Source organism: Miscanthus floridulus, chromosome 15, assembly GCF_019320115.1.
Source record: "Miscanthus floridulus cultivar M001 chromosome 15, ASM1932011v1, whole genome shotgun sequence".
Lineage (NCBI taxonomy): Eukaryota > Viridiplantae > Streptophyta > Magnoliopsida > Poales > Poaceae > Miscanthus > Miscanthus floridulus.
In genome coordinates this window covers 74,082,236-74,106,180 of record NC_089594.1, presented here as the reverse complement: position 1 = coordinate 74,106,180, position 23,945 = coordinate 74,082,236, and the positions used below count along the sequence as shown (strand labels likewise).

Genomic DNA, 23,945 nt, shown 5'->3' with positions numbered 1-23,945 from the left:
AGGAGGTCCGACATGGGCGGCGCCGGTCAGATCCACGACATGGAGACGGGAGGCACACTGGCACCGGCCGTGGCTCGTCGAGTCGGTGTGGGAAGGGGGGCAGGATGAGGAAGTATTGGAACCCAGAGAAGGGGATTATGTGGGCGCCGCTCCCACCGCCGATCGGGGTCAGTAACGAGCACCGCGACGGCGACGAGGTCGGCGCGTCCATCTATCACTACTTGTTTAGCAAGTGATTGGAAGGGGAGGAAGGATTAGGCCTGTTTAGATTCCAAAAATTTTCACCCCAAAGTGTCACATCGAATTTTGCGGCACATGCATAGAGTACTAAATGTAGACGAAAAATAAAACTAATTATACAGTTGGGTGAGACATGCTAGTCTGCTCCGCTTTGATCTGGTCAACCTCGAGATCCGGCCCCATCCATCAGGTCTCACAAAAAAAATGTATTTGGATAACATTCTCTAGAAAAAAAAATCATTCCGATTTGAAAAACGAACAACATCAATGATAGAAAAAACGAGAGAACTAAATCTTCCTCTTCATCTCTGTATCACTATCACCCCTTCATCATGCGCCCTCCCCTGTGTGTCCTCTCGTGTTGTTCAAGCCACAAAGGCGGCAGTGGAGCAATTTGCTTCACTGAGTTGATCTAGCCTTGTCGTCCATTGTCATGTATGGAAATGGAAGCTCAGCTTCCCTGGTTCTGAATGAACGGGTGATCCGTCAATTGAGCTGCAGAGGGGCGAGATGCTGGAGTGCGTTGCAAGCACAGCTGCAAGAAAATTTTCCCTTCATCTGACAGAACGTCCGGGATTTCAGGTATATATGTATCATCGTTGGCAATCTTAAACATTGCTGGTACCTGTATGAGATAAGATCAGAGAAGACTCAGCATCATTCATAACGGTTAATGCAGCTGCCAAAGTGCCAAGTGAAATCATACCGGTTCGTATCCATGCAAAGGAGGCTTTCCTTTTGCCATTTCAATAACAGTACATCCCACACTCCAAATGTCAGCAGATAGATTATATCCTTTCCCACTGCAATTACTCAATATAACCTGCAGGTTCCCAATGATGATAGAAGCTTACTCACAAACACACAGTACATTATTATAAACAAAGAATGCATAAAGTTTAGTGTTCTAAAGAGCTCACCTCAGGAGCCATCCAGCAAGGAGTTCCTCTGCAGGAAGTGTGTACTTCAGTCAAAGTCGCTATCTGCTTCAACATACAAGTAATTAAACGAAGGCGTTTGGAAAAGGAAACAAACTGCACCCTACAACTCTTTCTGCTCCTTGTGATGATGACCACCAAAAGGATCCTGATACTTTACGCACAAGTTCGTCAAAACACAAAGACCATGGAACTTTTCAATTCTAAGGATCTTCATTCAAGCTGCGCAGCACAGCAGAGCAAAGCCACAGACTATGAACACAAGTCCTTAAAAAATTGGTTCCATTTTTTTGTGAGCTGATTCTCAGTTTCGTAAGAAATAAATTGAAATCTGCAAGTGCTTTAATGCCTCCTTATAAGAAAATAACATTAATCCTACTACAACATGGCAGTATCAACTTCAACTGCGCTTAGAGACAAACTAATACTCTTTTTGGGAAGACTGAATTTGGTTTGTACAATGGAGAATATTTCAGAGAAGAGAATTAGCACTTGACTCGTTAATCCCAAAAAAAAAGGATAAATCTTACGATAATTGAACCGCCAAGTTACTAAGAGCAACTCCAAGAGACTAGCTAAAATTAGATTCCAAATTACAAACACAGAACAGAAGGAGAACGACGTAAAGGAAAAACTACATACATGCTTAGCCAATCCAAAGTCAGCAAGTTTGACCTCATTGTTAGAGCCCACAAGTATGTTCGCTCCTTTAATATCTCTGCCATGAAAACCAGCATGGAAAGATTATTGCATTTTCAGATATTTATGGAATATAAGCAAATAGTTTTACACAATGTACTATACTACAACCTGTGGATATGCTTCCTCTTATGCAAGAAGGCAAGGCCAGAGAGAATTTGTGCAGTATAACTGCGAATCATAGATCCCTTAAAAGGACCATTGGCAAGTAACACATGGATTCAGTGCCCTTAGGAACAGTATTCCATATAAATTGAGAGCGCACGATCAGTCTGTAAGGAAACATACACAGTTAGAAAGGCTATGCATGGGCAGCTAATTTGTAATGCAACTCCACAAATAATGGTAAACACTGAACAGTGGAGTAGAACCAGCAAACTAAATCTTCAGGTCAGTGAAGCTTAATTATTTTTAGCTTTGTCCTAAGTCAGGCTTCTCTAGTTTTGACCAAGTTTTCAGAAAAAAATCACAGACATCTACAGTGCCAAACAAGATTAATTAGATATACCATAAAATATAGTTTGATAGTGCATTTGTTTGGTATTTTAAATTTGAAACGGAGAGAGAGTAGAACTTACCACGGTACTTCCATAGTATTGCACAATGTTTGGGTGTGACCATTGTTTAAGAAGACATATTTCCTTCAAAAAAAATTAAATCATGTTGCTCAATCAATCAACAAGATATACAATACTTGGATATTCATGAAATGGCAACTAATCATAGTATACTTGGATATTCATGAAATGGCAACTAATCATAGTACTACAAGATAATACCTGATTTAATTGCCTGAGTCGTTCCTCTGAGTGTGTATCATTCGAAATGACTGGTACTTCCTTAATTATATTGGGTACGCATTAATCCTCGCTGCCAACTGATAAACATGACTTTTATGTGCACCAACATGTGTGTACGTACGTATATATATTTGTATATGTAAGTACGTCGTATGCGTGTATGTATAACTTCATAGCTTTGAATGTAGCTGCTCTAATACATCAATTTTCACATGATATTCTGAAATTTTGATGATTCAAAAACAGAGGGCCGGGGAAGATGGTGTGGGGGAGGGATATATATGGTACCTGTTAAAACCAAGGAAAACCTGCCCAAATGAACCACACCCTATAGCACAGGAGCGCGGAAAAGACATGCAAGCTAGAATGCAGGAGGAAATCATAAAGTAAGTGCAAATAGCAATGAGTGCCCAAAGGTAAGCATCAGATCCAGGAATCAACATTAATATTAGCCCCCCTGATCAGTTGAAAAGCAGCTACGCTTCCACGGAGTTGCCAAATCAAGATGACGCAATGCTATGTTTCCCCGTGGATGACATCACTGTACCGTTCATATCATGTGAGCTACATATTCCAAAAGGGAATGCCACAATCATGGTGGCTCTCGGTGTTTTTTTCTCCTCCAGATCCTACCAAGACACCAAGAATCCATGGGGCAATAATACCACCTGGATATGTTAGCGTCTCAGTGGATAGAGTTAACAAAGGTTTTAGTGATCTGGCTCTTGACATTCTAGGAGGTGATGGAGAGAAGACTCTAGGAGAAGCAGAGAAGACATTCATACTATGGCGCAAGCGCTACATCATTATTCCCGGGGTCTCTAGTCCACCATCGCTTCCTCAACTGCCAGTGCCAGACAATAGGTGCGGACAAAAGTGAACGAAACAATTTTTTCACAAATTTTCTATTGGCATGCATGATTAAAAATAACAATTTCTTATACCTAATTATTCTTTTTTGTACTCACACAGCAGGGCCTCCGCCAACCTAAGTCCAATTATTCAATCTCCAGATCATCATAGTGCTCCGGACAATGATTATGTAACGCCGCCACCGCCGTCACCTCAAGGAGGTCTCCAACGGCTGCCTTGCCTCCCTTGATGACCAAGAAGCAGCCAGCTCCTAAGAGGTCCGCCCCGCAAACGAAGCCGTTGACCCATCAGCCGGCAAAGAAGAAAGCCTCCTCTAATCCAATTATTCCCCAAAACTGTCTTACGAGAAAAGTGAAAATGAATTAAATGCTGCAATACAAAAAGATGTGAACAGTTTCTTCGAAAAAGTAAGAAAGCAATGACAAGCGAGGGAGAACCCGGAGAAACCGTACTTCTACCTACCTCCAGATCTTCTAAGAAAGAAGGTGGACCAGAAAAAGCGGGAATCTCAAAAGACCCTGCCAAAATCAGACTACAACCGCTCTCTCACCAAGTCATTTGAGGCGGCGCAGAAAAAGACAATAGCAGGGAAAGGTGTTGCACAACTCGAACAACAATCGCAACAATCAGTCCCCCCTCTTGTCATTCATAATGAATATGGTTCAAACTTAGACTTACTAGACGTCGATTTTGAGGACCTGGTTTGGTTTTACGAGGATACAGGTTTGGACCTTGTCCAAGTGCTCGCTGAAGGACCATCTGCTCCGAAAGTGGATCCTTGGAAGAAATTTGAACATGTGAAAGGTCCTTGTGTGGTTTGGTAATTGAGTGACAACCTAGGTGGACTAATTGTGTTTATGTGAGATACATAGGTGATTAGTCCACAGATACATGTGTGTGAGCAATATATGCCATGAAGGTGAAAATGGCTTGGAGATGTTGCAAAGCTTACACATGTGATGATGAAGGAGCTCATTGCACATGAGACATGACATTGAGTCATGTGATCAAGGTGGAGAAGATCAAGACAAGACTTGGCTTGATGGACCGGTTGCAAGCGTGAAGGGCAAGTTGAAGGCTTTGGAGCGATGGACCGCGTGGCGGTGAAGCTTAAGCAAGACTTGGCGCCGATGGACGAAGGCAACGGTGAAGAGCAAGTGAAGTCAAGATCGATGAACCAATATGATCACGTGATGATATGAAGTGGATCATATCATTGTTGATCATGTTGGTGCATGTGTTGTATCAACATTGGAGGAGATGGAATGGAATGCGCAAGGCAAAGGTATAACCTAGGGCATTTCATTTTACCGGTCATAGGTGTGTAGAGAAGTTTATGACCGGGTTTAGGATAGATGGCCGTACTATCAAGAGGAGCAAACTTGTTTGCATATCGGTCATCTAGTGCCACTAGAGTGATCTAACTTTGCATCGTTGCTAGGATCAAGTGGCGTGGCAAGTTGAGTGGCTAACATCCTTTGGGAAATGTCTATGAAAAGCTAACACACATACACATGGTGGTGCACACTTGGTGGTGTTGGCACATTTACAAAGGAGATGGAGTTGGAGTTGATGTGGATCAACTTGGTGAAGAAACTCCACCGGCGGAGTGTCCGCCCATAGAGTGCGAACAGTCCGATGGTGCCACCGGCGCCCTACACAGAAAAGACAGGGTCTCACAGAGTGCATCGGACGCTAGCACTGGAAGTGACCGGACGCTGGCAGGGCGCGTCTGGTTAGGCTGATGCATGGTGACGCAGGAGCTGGAGTGTGATCGGACGCTGGGCTGCGTCCGATCACGTGCGACCGGACGCGTCCGGTCAAGGTCGGTACCTTACTGTAAACGATCGAACGCTGAGGTCCAGCGTCCGATCAGTTGAAGCTGCTGCGTCCGGTCAGAAGATGACCGTTGAGATCGAAAGAATGTCATTGAATGTAGGTGACACGTGGCTATCATCAGGCGACCGGACGCTGAGGACCAGCGTCCGGTCAACACGACCGGAGCGTCCGGTCGACCCGACAGTTGCCCAGTGAAGGGGTAACGGCTAGTTTAGTCCTTGGGGCTATAAATAGAAGTGACCTTCGGCCATGGCTGGTGCTGAGTACCTTGGGGGACTTTGTGTCCATGCTTGAGAGTGCTTAGGAGCCCTCCATCTCACACATACTTGATAGTGATCATTCGATTGTGTGAGTGAGCGATTCTAGTGCGATTGCATCGTGAGGTTGCAACGAGTGGCACTAGGTGATCGAGTTGCAAGCCGGTGGTGCTTGTTACTCTTGGAGGTTGCCACCTCCTAGACGGCTTGGTGGTGGTCTCCGTAGAAGCCCACAAGAAGCTTGTGCGGCGCTCCGGAGAAGTGCTTGTGAGGGGCAGTTGTGCTCGCCCCACGGGAGTCGCGAAGAGCAACTTTAGTAAAGTGTGTCATTGAGCTACCCTCACTCAAGGGGTAGGTTCTGACGGCGCCCAACGTGCGGGCTTGGCGGGTGATGTCAATTAGCCGCCGAACCACCAAGTGAGCGGTCGACACAACGAGGACTAGCGTGTTGGCAAACACATGAACCTCGGGAGAAAAATCATCGTGTCAACCTTGTTCTTTCCGTTGGTTTGCATCCTCGTTACACAAGCTTTTAACTACTTTCATATACATTAAGCTTGTGTTGTTGCTCTTGTAATTAGATAGCTTGTGTAGCTTGCTAATTACCTTCTTGCTTGTGTAGCATAGAAGTAGCTCGCTTGCGTGGCTAATTTGGTTTGTATAACCTTGTTAGTCACATTACTTAGTTTGCGTAGCTAAGTAATTGTGCTTTCTAATTTGGCATTGGTTGTCTTGTTATTGAGCATTGCTAGTGAGCTTAGTTGGCTTTGTGCTTTTGCTTACTAGCATGTGTAGGAGCTCCCTTGTTGCTTAAAGTACTAGTGGCATAGGTTTATGTGACCTTGCTCCTAGAATTGGTTAGGTGAGCTCTAGCTAGCCCGGCACCTTTGTTGCTTAATTAGTATCTTTGGAAGGTGCTACAGAACATAGATAGAGAGGTGTAGTCTTGGCTAGACTGATCGTCTTAATTCCGCACTTGTTTCGGTTAGCCGACGTGATTAATTTTAGAAAAGACTATTCACCCCCCCTCTAGTCCGCCATCTCGACCCTTTCAACATGGAAAAAAGTCTATACAACCCTGAGGCCTTAGGTGAACTGGGTACGCAAATGTACCTTCTAAACAAGTGGTACATGGCGGCGTGTGAACGGGGAGAGACGACCTTTGTTTCTATAAGAGTTAGAAACCAACATTACTTCCGTGGCGATGATGTTATATATGTCGAGTTTTTAGAATTACACCAACTATGCCACCTAGACTATCGACAGAATATCGTCGGCAGTCCACCAAGGGGTATCCCGTGATGGTAGATTTGTCGGTGGGGGTGCACGTAATCAAAAACCAGATGGTGACACAAGGCGCAGAGACAATGATTTAGACAGGTTCGGGCCGTCTGATCGACGTAATACCCTACATCCTGTGTCTTTGGTATATTGTATTGATCTGGACGACAAAGTAGCTTGTCCGCTAGGGGACCCCTGCCTCTCCTTATATAGTTTGGAGGGACAGGGTTACAAGTAAAGTATCCTATTTGGTACTATACAATGTCTTGCGGTGCACGCCGAGCAGCGTCGTGCATGCCTTGATCTTGTGGGCCGGGCCATCCCTGATGGTGCGGCCCATGTCTTGTCTTGAGGATACCCGGGGGGCATACCCCCACAGCTAGTCCCCGAGCCTGACAGTAGGTGACGTAGTCGTGTGGTGCTAGGGTCAGAAAGTAGAAGACCAGCCGAGCTGGCAGCCAGTCCCCGGGCGTAGCCTCGAAATGAGAAAAGCGCACATTCACCGCAAGGTGAAGTGTGCCCACTTAGTCCCCGAGCCTGCTAGAAGATGAAGAATGAATCTTGTAGCAGGGTCAAAGAAAAAGAAGTCTGAAAGCTTTCCGACGTCGTCTAATATGCACGTATCAAGACCCCAGATGTGCTGCCCAAGATCAGCACCCTAATCCGAACAGCATGGAGCAGCTTGATAGCACACCGATGAGACGTAGCAAGATCCGAGCACCGAGGAGTCCCTAACATAGTCGGCGATGTCCGACCACCCAGGGAGTTCCTGGCGTAGCTAGCGATGACTGAGCACCGAGGAGCGAGGAGTCCCCAGCGTTGCTGGCGATGACCGAGCACCGAGGAGTCTCTGTTGTCGCTGGCGATGACCGAGCACCGAGGAGCGAGGAGTCCCTGGCGTCGCTGGCGATGACCAAGGAGCGAGGAGTCCCCGATGTCACTGGTGATGTCCGAGCACCGAGGAGCGAGGAGTCCCCGGCGCTGCTGGTGATGACCGAGCACCGAGGAGCGAGGAGTCCCCGGCATCGCTGGCGATGACCGAGCACCGAGGAGTGAGGAGTCCCCAGCGTTGCTGGCGATGACCGAGCACTGAGGAGTCCCCGACGTAGGCGGATGTTCGAGCACCGAGGAGTCCCCAGCGTAGGCGGCGATGTTCGAGCACCGAGGAGTCCTCGGTGTCGCTGGCGATGTCCAAGCACCAAGGAGCGAGGAGTCCCCGACATCGCTGGCGATGACCGAGCACTGAGGAGCGAGGAGTCCTCGACGTCGCTGGCGATGACCGAGCACCGAGGAGCGAGGAGTCCCCAGTGTCACTGGCGATGGGTCGCTGGCGATGTCCGAGCACCGAGGAGAGAGGAATCCCCGGCGTCACTGGAGATGACCGAGCACCGAGGAGCAAGGAGTCCCCGACGTCGCTGGCAATGTTCGAGCACCGAGGAGTGAGGATTCCCCGGCGTCGCTGGCGATGACCGAGCACCAAGGAGCGAAGAGTCCCCGGCGTTGCTGGCGATGACCGAGCACCTAGGAGCGAGGAGTCCCCAGCGTCGCTGGCGATGTTCGAGCACTGAGGAGCGAGGAGTCCCCGGTGTCGCTGGAGATGATCGAGCACCGAGGAGCGAGGAGTCCCCGACGTAGCTGGCGATGACCGAGCACCAAGGAGCGAGGAGTCCCCGACGTCACTGGCGATGTCCGAGCACTGAGGAGCAAGGAGTCCCCGGCGTCGCTGGCGATGACCGAGCACCGAGGAGCGAGGAGTCCCCGACGATGACCGAGCATCGAGGAGCGAGGAGTCCCCGACGTCGCTGGCGATGATCGAGCAACGAGGAGCGAGGAGTCCCCGACGTCGCTGGCGATGACCGAGCACCGAGGAGCGAGGAGTCCCCGGCGTTGCTGGCGATGACCGAGCACCGAGGAGTCCCCGGCGTAGGCGGATGTTTGAGCACCGAGGAGTCCCCAGCGTAGGCGGCGATGTTCGAGCACCGAGGAGTCCTCGGCGTAGCTGGCGACGTTCGTGTGGTGAAGTGTGCCCACTTAGTCCTCGAGCACAAGGAATCCGAGCACTGAGGAGTAACCGGCGTAGCTGGCGATGAAGCACGAGCGGCGAACAGTCTGGTCGGCGGCGAAGTGAGCATTGAGTAGAAGCGACTGGCGAACAATCCAATCAACTGGTCGGTGATGGAGTCCATGAACCAAGCGGTCCGACCAGTTGATCGGTGGAGAAGTCCGAGCACCAGGTGGTCCGATCACCTGGACGATAACCCTGCAATACAAATATATAGAATGGGTAGTACATGATGTAAAAATAAATGAACTCTGGAGAAAAATCAGCAATGGTAATGAAATAGCGTATGCAGCTTGGCGATCAGTTGGTGTGAAAATATATTTATGTTTTAATATAAACCGCCCGAACAGTTAGTGTGTAGCTGAGTCTCCAGCCCTAGCTAGCCCATAGTCCATAACGTCGAGCGCGGAGCCCGTACATGTGTAGGAGGAATAGGCGTCGCTAAGAAGCCACTGCCGACCACCCATAACATAGAGGGCAGACGCTCATGCACGTGTAGGGAGGAGCCGAAGACAGGGCCGTCTCTGGAGGCGTCCGAGCATCAACATGACTGTTCGAGGGTTCGGAAAATCGTTTTGAGAGCAAATATAGAGAAAATAACTCGGAGAAACATTATGATGATTAACGAAGATTGGAGAATATTTAAAAGAATATTAAAGCGTGACTTAGCTTTAGGCAGAAAGTCTGGTCGGCGGTGTATGGCGTTATCTGGTCGGCGTTGACGAAATTGCCTGACGCTCGAACTTCCGAACTGTCATCACGGCGGCGGTCACGGTTGTCACGGCGCTGTTCTTCTCGGCGATCATGCAAGTGCCGTAGCAATCTATAGTTGGCCTTCCTTCTAGGTATATACGTATATACATAAGCGCATGCAACTAGCTTTGCATGGCTCAAGTAATTGGCTTGCATGGCGTACAGATTCCTTGGTTGTCTGCTTGTCGCTGCTTGTATGATGCAAGTTGCATGTCGCTGTACGTGCGTCACCGTCTCTTAACGACAAGACTTCTTGATTACTGAGGCCTTGATTTGAACATTGATGCGTGTTGGAGACAGAGAAGGTGGAGTTGCAGATCGACTTGTAATTAGATCGGATCTAAACAAAGCTGAGATGAAATCGCATCTGGAGTGGACGGAGACGAGATGACACACAGTATTCTTGATGCCAAACTTGCTGTGGAGCGTAGAATCATGTGGCCAAACGCAGGAGCATCAGGACGAGTTGCGTAGCGACGTCAAGCTGCCACGAATAGCCTCAAGACGACGACTACATCCTACGTGACCGACACCGCCGTCAGAAGCCAAATCGCCACAGATGGGATTGATCTTGAGATCCATCTGGTTCGCCATGGATCAACACACACAACCCCTATCTGGCATGCCAACTGTCGACAGAATATCGTCGGTAGTCCACCGAGGGATATCCCGCGATGGTAGATTTGTCGGTGGGGGTGTGCGTAATCAGGAACCGGATGGTGACACAAGGCGCATAGACAACGATTTAGACAGGTTCAGGCCGTCTGATCGACGTAATACCCTACGTCTTGTGTCTTTGGTGTATTGTATTGATCTGGACAACAAAGTAGCTTATCTGCTAGGGGACCCCTGCCTCTCCTTATATAGTTTGGAGGGATAGAGTTATAAGTAAAGTATTTTATTTGGTACTATACAATATCTTGCGGTGCACGCCGAGCAGCGCCGTGCACGTCTTGATCTTGTGGGCTGGGCCACCCCTGATGGTGTGGCCCATGTCTTGTCTTGAGGATACCGGGGGGGGCATACCCCCACATGGACTCTCTCGACAAAAGTTTCATTAGCTGCTATTGTCTGTAAGTGTGATTATTTTCTACTATTAAAGTGTATATATATAAAGCTACATGTATATATATAAATTATATATCCTCACACTATATTTTTATATATACAGATATGAGATGACATAACTCAGAAAGAGAAAGGATAATGATGTTGGTTTCGTTGATCCAAATGTCGTATTCAAACACCCTAATCCCCCGCCTGAATGGAAAGCTGAACTCAAGAAAAATCTCATGAGGTTCTTAGTGAACCAACAAAACAAGGACATACTCTTTCCCTACAACTTCAAGTGAGTGTTAAATAATTAATGTCGATCATATATACATTTGTTCAATTATTTGCTAACTAGCTAAGCTATCTCCCATATATATATGTTGACTCTAGTTAATGTCGATCATATTTGTGTATAAAAATATATGCAGCAATCACTGGATATTGATGGTCATCGATATGGCCAATAGTCAGGTTGAGCATCTTAGACTCGTTAAGAAAAGAGCAAACAGAGTACCAAGACATGATAGATATTATCCAAAGGTAATTTGGTCTCTCTAGCAACTTTATATACCTCGATCTCTTAACTGCAACAATTATTAAAGGCCAAATTAATTTTTTATTTTATTAGACGCAGTGTGTCGGATACCGTGAGAAGGGGTACCCTAAGCAAGAACCAAAAAACGACTGCTTAGACTTCGTAAAAGTCGAAACCAGCTAAACACCGCTGGCCTCGGCCGATTCTCTGACTCGCCCGAGGCCCCCTCACTGCTGACCTCGGCGATCCCCCACCAAAGGCCTCGGCCGACCCCCTCTCGTCGCAGGCCTCGGCCGGGCCACCGACCCTCCGTCTCACGCGAGGCGGGCTCGGCAGCACTCCGCTGCCTCTTCCTTCACCTGTCCCTCTGACAAAACGTCGTGTCGCATTAACTCAGCCAACTGCTGCCCCTGACATCGGCCGCATGCTCGGCACAGTACAGCGGAATGGCCGACGGGACAGAAGGCAGGACTGGGCAGAGGTTACCCGCCACTGTGCTAACCACTATGCACATGGTTAACGCCCATGCCTCACTATGCTGCCAACTCCTGCTCTGAGAACAACGCAGCATGGGGAGCCACGTCTGGGATACTGTGGCCTCGGAATCAGTACCCAGGACCAATAATTCCTTCCAAGGCCTCGGCAGTTTGCTTCAGGGGCTCGGCAGCCTGAGGATCCATGTCCGCCGAGCCCCCCACGATGGCTCGGCCTCGGCATCTGCAGAGCCACAGCTCCCTACGACGTCATCGCACGATGACCAGCACGTCGCCCGCCATGTCCTGCATCAAGCTGTACTGGAGCCCCACGACGCACAAGATCAAGTATGACCGGCGCATCACTTCTGCACGACAAGGATAGGGCCACTCCATCGACCATACCACAACAGTGGCCGGCTACAGGGCTTGGACACGCCACCTCCATTTATAGAGCAGGAGGTCTCGGCATCCTGACGCCAACTCCGCTTCGCGCGAGGCTCCCCAGGGAAGGCCTCGGCAAGGAACGCCGTCTCCGCCCCGCCCGAGGCTCTCCACGGAAGGCCTCGGCAGGAAGCACGTTCTCCGTATCGCGCGAGGCCTCTCGCGTGAGGCCTCGGCAAGGAGCCTGATCTCCGTCTCGCACGAGGCCTCATTCTCTATGTCGCTCGAGGCCGGCTTGTCCGTGGTCCGTCGCCCCCTGCCTCGGTCGACCCTCCCGACAGCGCGTCACGTCTCATTAATACCTTCAACCACTCCCGCAATCTCAGCCGGACAGCGGCTCAACGTCACAGAATGGCCGACGCGACCCGAAGTCGCATCAGCGCCATACCGGCTAGGACAGGGCACGGCGGGGGTTACCGGCAATTGTGTCCCGGCACTGTGTCCACGATCAGCGCCTGGGACAGAGTATGACGGGGGTCACCGGTAACTGTGTCCCAGCACTATGTCCACGATCAGCGCCTGGGACAGGGTACGACGGGGGTTACCGGCCACTATGTCCTAACGTTGCACCCACGACCCACCGCCCGTTCAAGGCCTCGGCACTGTACACCTGGGCCTCGGCAACCTCGGGGTTCGTGCCTGCCGAGACCCCCCCACCGCAGTACAAGCCTCGGCACCGACCAGGCCTCAGCCTCGCGCACAATCTGACCACCAGGGCTTGCACGTTCGCCGCCACGTCCGCTCCGAGACATTCCCGGGGCTCCCACGATGCACAGGACCTGATGAGACAACCACGCCGCTCCAGTATTCCAAGGACGGATCGCTCCTACGGCCACGCCGCCACCGGAACGGGCCACAGGGTTCGGACGTGCCACTCCTATTGGCACGACATCGCATAGTGATACATGTACTGCCCTCATCCTCCCTTCAACTATAAAAGGAGAGGACTTGGGCCTCTTAGGGGGGGGGGAGAAAAGACGAACACACCGATAGAACTACACACTTCTATGCTGCTTGAGAACAACGCCTCAAGCAGCCCGCACCACCCTCGCCGAGACCTGGGGCTAGCTCCCTCTCTCACCTAGCTTGTAACCCCCTACTACGAGCACTCCGGTGCAAGGAACAGAAGATCGATCTCTCAGACTGGACGTAGGGCCTCGATTGCCTGAACTAGTATAAACCTTGTGTCTCTTTGCATCACCATCCGGGATTAGGGGCACGCAGCACAAATTCACTCGTTGGTTGAGGGACCCCTGGTTCCAAAACACCGACAGTTGGCGCGCCAGGTAGGGGACGCTGCGTGTTAGCTTCATCGTCCCAGCAGGACCCGGATGGCAGACCCCATACGACCATTGCGTCTCGGCACCGTAGTTTGGTTCGAGAGCCTAGAGTTCATGTCTCTAGGGCATGAGTATGACATGGTGCTCCTCACCCCTCGAGCCCCACCGTCCGACGATGAAGTCACGCCCTGGCAGCCCAGGCGCAGGCGGCGCCCGGGCGGCCGCTCTCGCCGCGCTCGCTAGGCACGACGCGAGGAAGGCCACCCTGACGCTACGCGAACCCGGGGCAGCACGCCACTCCCCGCCGATATCCTACGACCAGCTATTGGTACGGGGTCCCTGGCTAGGGACCTGTCTGGCCTGAGCCTGGACAAAGGAAAATCGCCGGTGGCTCGCGGCGATGCCCAGTCGTCTAGCTCCACTCCACCACTCCCTGAAGAGTCGACCCCAGCGGGGCAGAATATGGAGACGGCACCGTCCCCATACCCCTTTGGGTTGAGGAATGCCGCCGCCTCTTATGCCTACGCCTACACTGCCACTCACGAGCACCCCTCGGAACGCCGCCAGCGCTTCGCTCTCGACCTGAGCACCCACTTCGACTCCTCGGACGAGGACGAGGCATGGCCCGGGGTGGATTTCTCCGAACTCCACAACCCTGGGGCTTTGCGCCAATTCTTGGCCACAAGCGACTACTACCTCGGCTATTCCGACTCCGACGATGAAGGGACTTACGATCCATCTCGTGAGTGCTTCCACGTCGGGCTCGAGATGCCAAGGGCGGGCGAGGAAGACGAGAGGACAGGCAACCATTCCCCGCCCTAGGCAAGGGCGGGCGATGCCACACCTCCGCGTCTCGTAGCCCCGGCGGCACGAAATGAGAATCCCACCTGCGGGGGGCATCGACGCCTAGACCTGGAGCAGCTCTGCGAGCTTCAAGCCAAGGTCGAACAAGACCGACTCCTTCTGCAACAGCTTCGGGACACTCTCGAGCAGGAGCAGCAAGGGCGCGGTGAGGGCGGAGGAGCCCGAGGGAGGGCCCGCGACGTCCATCACCGCATCAATGACAATGAGGGGGGAGAGCCACCCCCAATCTTTAATCGGGCTAGCCAGAATGTCGCAGCGGCTGCGATGCTGGTCCGAGCAATGCCTGAGCCCTCCACCACCGAGGGGCGACGGGTCCGCGAAGAGCTCCGCGACCTCCTCGAGACCGCTACGGTACAACAAGCCAAAAGTTCCGCCTCCCGCCGGCGCGGAGGCACTTCGGAGCAACCCACGGCGCGACCTCACCGGGGCCAGGGTGCCTCGGTCCATCCCGAGCCCGCTCGTGCGCCGACGGCCAATGGGGCCCCCTCGGTGCGCGATCGACCTGGAGACCAGCATGAGGCACAAGGCGACCACGAAGTAGTTGGCAGGCGACGGCGCCGCGGCGACGGAGCCGCCTAGGGCTACCACCCACACCGAGGCGGTCGCTACGACAGTGAAGAGGACCGCAGTCCTTCTCCTGAGCCACCTGGCCCTCGGGTCTTTAGTAGAGCCATTCGCAACGCTCACTTCCCAGCCCAGTTCCGGCAACCTGCCAACCTCACAAAGTATAGCGGCGAGACGAACCCCGAGCTATGGCTAGCCGATTATCGCCTGGCTTGTCAGCTAGGCGGTGTGGAAGATGACATGCTCATCATCCGCAACCTCCCTTTGTTCTTATCAGACTCAGCGCGAGCCTGGCTCGAACACCTTCCTCCCGCACCGATCCACGACTGGCGTGACTTGGTGAGGGTCTTCGTCGGGAATTTCCAGGGCACCTATGTGCACCCCGGGAACTCCTGGGACCTCAAAGGTTGCCGCCAGAAGCCGGACAAATCTCTTTGAGATTTCATCCGGCGCTTCTCCAAAAAATGCACCGAGTTGCCCCGCGTCGGTGACTCGGAAATCGTCCAAGCATTCCTCTCTGGCACCTCCTGCCGAGACCTGGTCCAAGAATTGGGCCAGAACGTACCAACCACAGCGACCGCACTCCTCGACATCGCCACCAACTTTGCCTCGGGCGAAGAGGCAGTTGGGGCCATCTTCCCCAACAATGATGCCAAGGGGAAGCAGAAGGACGAGGCCCCCGAGGCCTCGCCCACCCGCATCCCCAAGAGAAAGAAGAAGGGTCGCCCAGGGAAGCAGGAGGTCCTCGAGGCCATCCGTGTCGCCACGGTAGATCGCAGGAATCCCCGAGGCCCCCGGGGCCCCGGGCTATTTAACGACATGCTGAAGAAGCCCTGTCCTTACCATCAAGGTCCGGTGAAGCATGCCCTCGAGGAGTGCACCATGCTCCGGCGTTACTACGCTAGGCTTGGGCTCCCCGACGATGATGAGGCCAGGAAAAGGGGCGCCGGCGAAAGGGACGGCGATAAAGATGATGGGTTCCCCGAGGTACACAACGCCTTCATGATCTTTGGCGGACCCTCGGCATGCCTCACGGCGTGCCAGCGAAAGAGGGAACGCCAGGAGGTCTTCTCGGTCAAGGTGGCCACCCCCCGGTACCTCGATTGGTCTCAGGAGGCAATCACCTTTGATCGGGATGACCACCTCGATTATGTTCCAAACCCCGGGCAGTACCCGCTTGTCGTCGACCCGATCGTCGGCAACACCCGGCTCACCAAAGTGCTCATGGACGGAGGCAGCGGCCTCAACATCCTCTACATCAACACTCTGGAGCTCCTAGAGCTCGACCAGTCACGACTCCGAGGCGGTTCCGCACCCTTCCACGGCGTTGTGCCAGGAAAGCGCACATGACCCCTCGGGCGCATCGACTTACCCGTCTGCTTTGGCACTCCCTCCAACTACCGCAAGGAGGTCCTCACCTTCGAGGTGGTTGGATTCAAGGGGGCTTACCACGCCATCTTGGGGCGCCCGTGCTACGCCAAGTTCATGGCGGTCCCCAACTACACCTACCTCAAACTCAAGATGCCAGGCCCCAACAGCATCATCACCGTCGAGTCCACGTACGAACATGCATACGACTGCGACATCGAGTGCATCAAGTACGCCGAGGCCATCGTGGAGGCCGAGACCCTCATTGCCGATCTCGACCAGCTTGGTAGCGAGGTTCCCGACGCCAAGCGGCGCGCCGGGACCTTCGAGCCCGTGGAGGCCGTCAAGCTTGTCCCCGTCGATCCCGCTGTCCCTGACGGCCGAGGACTGAAGATCAGCGCCACCCTCGATAGCAAATAGGAGGCTGTGCTCGTCGACTTTCTCCATGCGAATGTCGATATGTTCGTGTGGAGTCCCTCGGACATGCCGGGCATACCAAGGGAGGTCGCCGAGCATGCCTTAGATATCCGGGCAGGCTCCAGGCCGGCAAAGCAGCGCCTGCGCCGATTTGACGAGGAGAAGCGCAGGGCCATCGGCGAAGAAGTGCAGAATCTCATGGCAGCCGGGTTCATCAAGGAAGTATTCCATCCAGAGTGGTTGGCTAACCCTGTACTAGTCAGAAAGAAAAGTGGCAAGTGGAGGATGTGCGTGGACTACACTGGTCTAAATAAAGCGTGCCCGAAAGTCCCATTCCCACTGCCACGAATTGACCAAATCGTCGACTCCACTGCAGGATGCGAAACCCTCTCCTCCCTTGATGCATATTCCGGTTACCACCAAATCAAGATGAAAGAGTCCGACCAGCTCGTGACTTCTTTCATCACTCCATTCGGCATGTACTGCTACGTAACCATGCCGTTCGGCCTCAGAAACGCAGGGGCTACTTACCAACGGTGCATGATCCAAGTCTTTGGCGAACACATCGGGCAAACCATCGAGGCCTACGTGGATGACATTGTAGTCAAGTCCAGGAAGGCCGGTGATCTCATCGGCGACTTGGAGGTTGCCTTCACATGTCTCAGAGAGAAGGGCATCAAGCTCAACCCCGAGAAGTGTGTCTTCGGGGTTCCCTGAGGCATGCTCTTGGGATTCATAGTCTCAGAACGTGGAATCGAGGCCAACCCAGAGAAGGTCTCGGCCGTGACCAACATGGGCCCGATCTAAGACCTCAAAGGGGTGCAGAGGGTCATGGGATGCCTTGCGGCCCTAAGCCGCTTCATCTCGCGCCTCGGCGAAAAAGGCCTGCCCCTGTACCGCCTCTTGAGAAAGTCCGAGTGCTTTTCTTAGATCGCCGAGGCCGAGGAAGCCCTCGCTAGGCTCAAAGCGTTGCTCACCAACCCCCCCGTCCTGGTTCCACCCACCGAGGGCGAGCACCTCTTACTCTACGTCACCGCGACGACCCAAGTGGTCAGCGCGGCCGTAGTAGTCGAGAGGCAGGAGAAGGGACATGCTCTACCCGTCCAATGACCTATTTACTTCATCAGCGAAGTGCTCTCTGAGACTAAGACGTGTTACCCCCACATCCAGAAGCTGGTTTACACCGTAGTCTTGGCTCGACGCAAGTTGCATCACTACTTTGAGTCCCACCCGGTGACTGTGGTGTCGTCTTTTCCTCTGGGAGAGATAATCCAAAACCGGGAGGCCTCGGGTAGAATAGCCAAGTGGGCTATCGAACTCATGGGGGAAACCTTGTCTTTCGCGCCTCAGAAAGCGATCAAATCACAGGTCCTGTCCGACTTTGTAGCCGAATGGACCGACACACAGCTGCCACCCGTTTAGATCCAATCAGAATGCTGGACCATGTACTTCGACGGGTCTCTGATGAAGACTGGGGCTGGCGCGGGCCTGCTCCTGGTCTCGCCCCTCGGAGTACACATGCGCTACATGATTCGGCTTCACTTCGCCGCCTCCAACAATGTTGCCGAATATGAGGCCCTCGTCAACGGCCTGCAAATCGCCATCGAACTTGGAGTACGACGTCTCGACGTACAGGGTGATTCCCAGCTTGTCGTTGATCAGGTGATGAAAGAGTCAAGCTGCCATGACCCCAAAATGAAGGCGTACTGTGTGATAGTACGTCGCCTGGAGGACAAGTTCGACGGTCTCGAACTCAACCACGTCGCGCGAAAGTTCAACGAGGCCGCGGATGAACTGGCAAAGATGGCATCGGCACGGGCCCCAGTCCCCCCGAACGTCTTCGCCAGAGACCTCCACAAGCCATCCATCGACTATGCCTCGGCGATGGAAGAGGGTATATCGGCCGAGCCCAACGCAGGGCCCGAGGCCCCCTCTGCCACCGAGACCCCGCCAGCCGAGCCCAAGGCCATGGCGATTGACGTAGAGCCTCCCAAGGCCGACCAAGGAACGGACTGGCGAGTCCCTTTCCTTGATTGCCTCGTTCGAGGAGAGCTTCCTGCGGACAGAACCGAGGCCCGGTGGCTTGCGCAACAAGCCAAGACTTACGTCCTCTGCAACGGCGAGTTGTATAGGCGTAGCCCATCGGGTATTCTCCAACGATGCATCACCACCAAGGCTGGCCACTCCCTACTTTGGGACTTGCACGCGTGAGTCTGCGGGCACCACGCGGCGCCTCGGGCGCTCGTGGGTAACGCCTTCCGACAAGGTTTCTATTGGCCAACGGCGGTGGCCAACGCCACGAAGCTAGTATGCTCCTGCGAGGGATGCCAGTACTACGCTCGACAGACGCACCTCCCGGCTCAAGCCCTCCAAACCATCCCCATCACATGGCCATTCGCTGTGTGGGGGCTGGACATGGTTGGGCCTCTACAGAAGGCACCCGGGGGCTATACCCATCTGCTGGTAGCCATCGACAAATTCTCCAAATGGATCGAGGCTCGTCCGATCACTCAGATCAAATCCGAGCAAGCGGTGCTGTTCTTTACGGACATCATCCACAGGTTCGAGGTTCCTAACACCATCATCACTAACAATGGGACACAATTCACCGGTCGCAAGTTCCTAACGTTCTACGATGACCACCACATCCAGGTGGCCTGGTCGGCCGTAGGACACCCAAGGACGAACGGCCAAGTAGAACGTGCCAACGGCATGATCCTACAAGGCCTTAAGCCAAGAATATTCAACCGGTTGAAGAAGTTTGGCAAGAAATGGCTTGACGAACTCCCGTCAGTCATCTAGAGCCTACAAAACACCCCAAGCCGAGCCACGGGATTCACACCGTTCTTCCTGGTCTATGGAGCCGAGGCCATCCTCCCCACTGACTTAGAATACGGTTCCCCGAGGCTACAGGCGTACAACGAGCAAAGCAACCGCACCGCCCGCGAAGACGCCCTCGACCAACTGGAGGAAGCCCGAGACGTCGCGCTGCTACACTCAGCCAGGTACCAGCAAGCCCTACGACGCTACCAAGCCCGGCGCATCCAAAGCCGAGACCTAAAGGTGGGCGACCTGGTGCTGAGACTAAGGCAGAGCAACAAGGGCCGCCACAAGCTGACCCCACCCTAGGAAGGGCCGTACATCATCGCTCAAGTGCTGAAGCTTGGGACCTACAAGTTAGCCAACGAGAAGGGCAAAATCTTCACCAACGCTTGGAACATAGAATAGCTACGTCGTTTCTACCCTTAAATTTCCAAACGTCATTTACATTGTTTCTCGAAATGCAATAAAGAAGCGTTCTTAGTTGTTATAATCTTTCGAGGAACCCCCTTATAGACAAGTCAATTGTATAGAACCTAAGGACAGTACAATCATCTCAAAGACGAAAAGGCCGGCCGAGCCGTGAGAATGGCCTACGCCTCTGGGCTACGGCAGCTCCCTCACCACCTTTTCACTCAAAGGGCAACGTAGGCTCCGAGGAAGTTCTGTATAGAGAACTTGTCTATCAGTAGGGGCTCGATGTCACAATAGCCCTATAAGGGAGACTCGGCTCTGCCTCTGCAAAGCCGAGCCTCCCTCGGGGGCTAAAAAGGGGGAACCCCCTAAGTCCCAAACACCGTTTGTTAATGGTCTTTCAAAAAAAATTTCTACGCCAAACTCTCTCGCGCTCCGACGGGACCTTCACAAGAAACCCAAAGACCAAAAGCTTGTCTCGAGGCCAAAGGGCCGGTCGAGTCGTGAGAACGGCCTACGCCTCTGGGCTACGGCAGCTCCCTCACCACCCTTCGCCGAAGGACAGCTTAGGTTCCGAGGGATTTCTTTGCGGGTTCCCAAGATCGAGACAGAGGGCACAGGCTCGGAACTAGAACAGAAAACGGTTAAAAGACCCACGTACGCAAATACTTTAAAGGCCTCGACGGCCACAAAAACGTCATGATACGGTAACTAACTCAATTCGGTTACATGGCCCCTTCTGGCCCAGGTCAAAGCTCAAGGATCGACGGCCGGCGCGGGAGGGACCACCTCTTCTTCAAATAGACCAGCCAGCGCTGTGCCAGGTGCCTCGGCCGCCTCCAACAGCTTCACGACCTCTGCATCAGCTTCCTCGTCATCTTCTGGCAACACGTAGCCGTCGCTGACAGCCTCAAGGTTGATAGCATAGTGCGAGGAGACGACGGCCAGGGCGCGCTTGACGCCCGTGTGCAACGCCCCCCGGAGCCTCTCGTGGACGCGGCCGCTCAACGCAATCAGGCGGCTCCCAAGGGAGCTGGCCGATTGGACACCCTCGACGTCTAGGGCCTCGCAGGCGGTATGGACTGCGCTGCGCAGCGCCTCGTGCTCCCGGACCTCAACATCCAGCGCCGCTTGCGCTGCGACGGAGGCCTCAGCCGCCTGGGAGGCCTCTTTCTCTAGATCTACGTCGCAATGAGGGGTCAGGAGTCAAACGCGAACCAGAACAAAAAGAACAAAGAGCACGATTCGGCGGAACTTACCCTCGGCCTTGCTCTTCCAGTCTAAGGCCTCGACCTGAGAGGCCTCGGCCGCCTTGGTAGCCTCAGCCAAGGCGACTTTCGTCAGCTGATGCTCACTCTGCTCCGCACCCAGCTGCCCGGCTATGGCCTTGGCAGAGGCGGTCACTTCTTGGGCCCGAGACCTGAAGGCGTCTCGCTCCTCCTCCAGTTCCTTGATCTTCGCTACCAGAGGGGCAGACTGCTCTTTAGCCATGGCCAACTCGGCCTGAATATCAGCACAACAAAGGCGGAGGTCCTCCACTTCCGCACTCCACGCTGACAAAAGCCCCTGAGCATCGGCGAGCAGGCCCTTCTGCCGCCGGAGCTGGTCCCAGATATCCCTCTCCCTTCGTAGGAATACCGATTTCCCAAGGGATCGGGTCTCGAGCTCCTAAAGAGGAAAAACAAAAAACGCACGTCAAACGTTGCGAGGGGGCTCGGAGAGAAAACAACGCGGCACGGGAGAGGAAAGTACTTACTTGGGTGACACCGGGCAAGTCCCGTCCCATAATAGTCATCGCTGTCTGCAGCGACTGCACTGCCAGTTGGCGGTACTGCTCGAGGGTATCCCACCGCCCCCCCTCTGCGATATCTTCAAGGGCGAACACAGGCTCCCCCTCGGGATCAGCCCGGTTCCGCCAGAAAACACGCGGGAAGTTCCACCCACGGGGCTCGGGCCGTAGCCGGGCGAGGGCCGAACTCCCCTTGGCAGGATCTGGGACTGGCTGCTCCGCGGTACTGGCCGTCTCGACATCCGCCGCCTCCTTCCCTTGAGAGGAATCATCAGACGAGATTGTCTGAACCAGGGGCGGCGCCAATACTTGCTCCGTCTCCACCTCCATCACCTCAGCCTCGACGGATCCAGGGGCTCTGGCCTCCGCCATCTCTACCTCGATTGCCCCGGTGTCCACCGCCCTAACTTTGGAGGTCTCGGGGGCTCTGGCCTCACCCTCAATGGCCTCGGCAATGGTGGACGCCCCAGCCTCCTTCGCCCCAAGACTCACGACATCGCGAGGCGTGGGCTCCTCCTCCTCCACTCGCTCCGCGGCCGCCTCGGCACCCTTTTCTTGGGCAGCCGCCTCCTCTGAAATGGCCCCGCCCGACGCCGCGCCACGTTGCACGCCAGCCTGCGCCTCCGCTGCCTGATGGGTGGAGGAGCTAACGTTCACCTTGAGCGCCTTACGGGGCGCCAAGGCAGGATCTTCCACCAGATGCTTCTGGCTGGAAGCAAAGACACTCCCAAGGTCAGCATGCGACCAAGGGACAAACAAGAAGTACTACGGACTACACCAGAAAAGACGCTTACCGTGAACGGGGATGCAGCCGCTTTGACACCGCCAGCCTCCTTTGCAATGGCGGCGGTGGTGGCAGCAGCGCGGCCTCGGTGTCCACCGGTGCCAGCTGGCCTCCGCCGGACCCCGGCACCTCCTCGACCCTTCGTGGAGACAATGGGGTCGCCCCCACCGTCGCTCGCTCCACCTCCACCGCCGAACCCATCGGGCTGATGGCACGCTCCTCCGACACCCGCGCCTTGGGCGTGTCGGCCTCGGCCCCGGGACGGGCCGCCACCGGCCTCGGGACACCTCCTCCTCCTAGGAGCGTCAAGCTCCTTGCCGGTGCCCCGAGCACCATCTCCCTAATGTCGGGGAGGTGTTCCAGGCAGGCCGTCCCCACCTCGCGCCCGCCGCCGTCGCCCGAAGAATCTGACACCGACGACGAGGGAGACGGCTCCAATGGGAGACCGTCGAGCTTCTGACGCCGGCGACGGGCGTCCAGCTTTTCGCGCGCGAGGAGCTTCTTCGTGCGCTTTGCCTCCTTGGCATCTTTCTTCTTCTTCTCCTCCTCGGCGCGCGCCCTGTTCACGGCTCGCAGCCAGGCGTCCTCGGGAACGGGCGGCGGGGAGTCTCGCACGTCTCTTATCCCCTGCGGGAACGACGAAGTAAGACAACAGACAAAAAAGGCGGAAAACAAGAAGGCCGTGAAAGCATCGGCAACATCCAACTCACCAGTGAAATGTACCCCCGCGACGGGCGCATTGGGAACGGCATCAAATCGTCGATCTTCGGCTTCCCGTCTACCGCCTCTCTCACCCGACGCAGGGTCTCATCGTCGGTAAGGGCGAAGGCGGACATCTTGATACCGACAATCGGGTCGCTCGGGGTCATCTCGAACAGCCACCGCCGCCGGGCCATCAGCGGCAACACCCTCCAGCGGTGAAAGGCCGCCACGACCACGGCCGCCGAAAGGCTGCGGTCACGCAGCTTCCCCAAAGCCCGCAAGAGCGGCTCCAGCCTAGGCTGATCAACCTTGATAACGCCATATCCCCATTTCTCTGGTTGACTCTCTACAACCCGCCCGGTATAAGGAGGAAGTCCTCCGTCGTCATTGCGGAGGTAGAACCAGCCGTCGTACCAACGACGGTTGGACGACGACAGCTGGGCCGGGATATAGAGGGGCTGCCGGTCTTGGCGCATGTGAAGGGTGCAGCCGCCGGCCCTCTGCACCTTCTGAGCCCCCCTCGTTCCCCCCGGCTTGGTGGTGAACGTCGCTCGGAACAAGTGGAGCCACAACTCCCAGTGGGGAGCGATCCCCAAGTACCCCTCACAGACGACGACGAAGATGGCCGCCTGCGCGATGGAGTTGGGGCTAAAATTGTGAAGCTCCACGCCGTAGTAGTGCGGGAGCGCCCGCATG

The 23,945-nt window shown here is 54.3% G+C and overlaps 1 protein-coding gene across 1 annotated transcript; it reads right to left on the bottom strand.

Annotated features, from left to right (window-relative positions):
* Positions 1-596: 596 nt before the first annotated feature.
* On the bottom strand, positions 597-23,287 carry LOC136507663 (mitogen-activated protein kinase kinase kinase 3-like). Its single transcript, XM_066502321.1, is given in 9 exon segments — positions 597-865; positions 947-1,063; positions 1,161-1,219; positions 1,817-1,896; positions 1,989-2,149; positions 2,456-2,518; positions 2,657-2,716; positions 23,064-23,174; positions 23,258-23,287. Coding segments are annotated over 9 exon segments (855 nt in total). The 3' UTR covers positions 597-691.
* Positions 23,288-23,945: the final 658 nt, after the last annotated feature.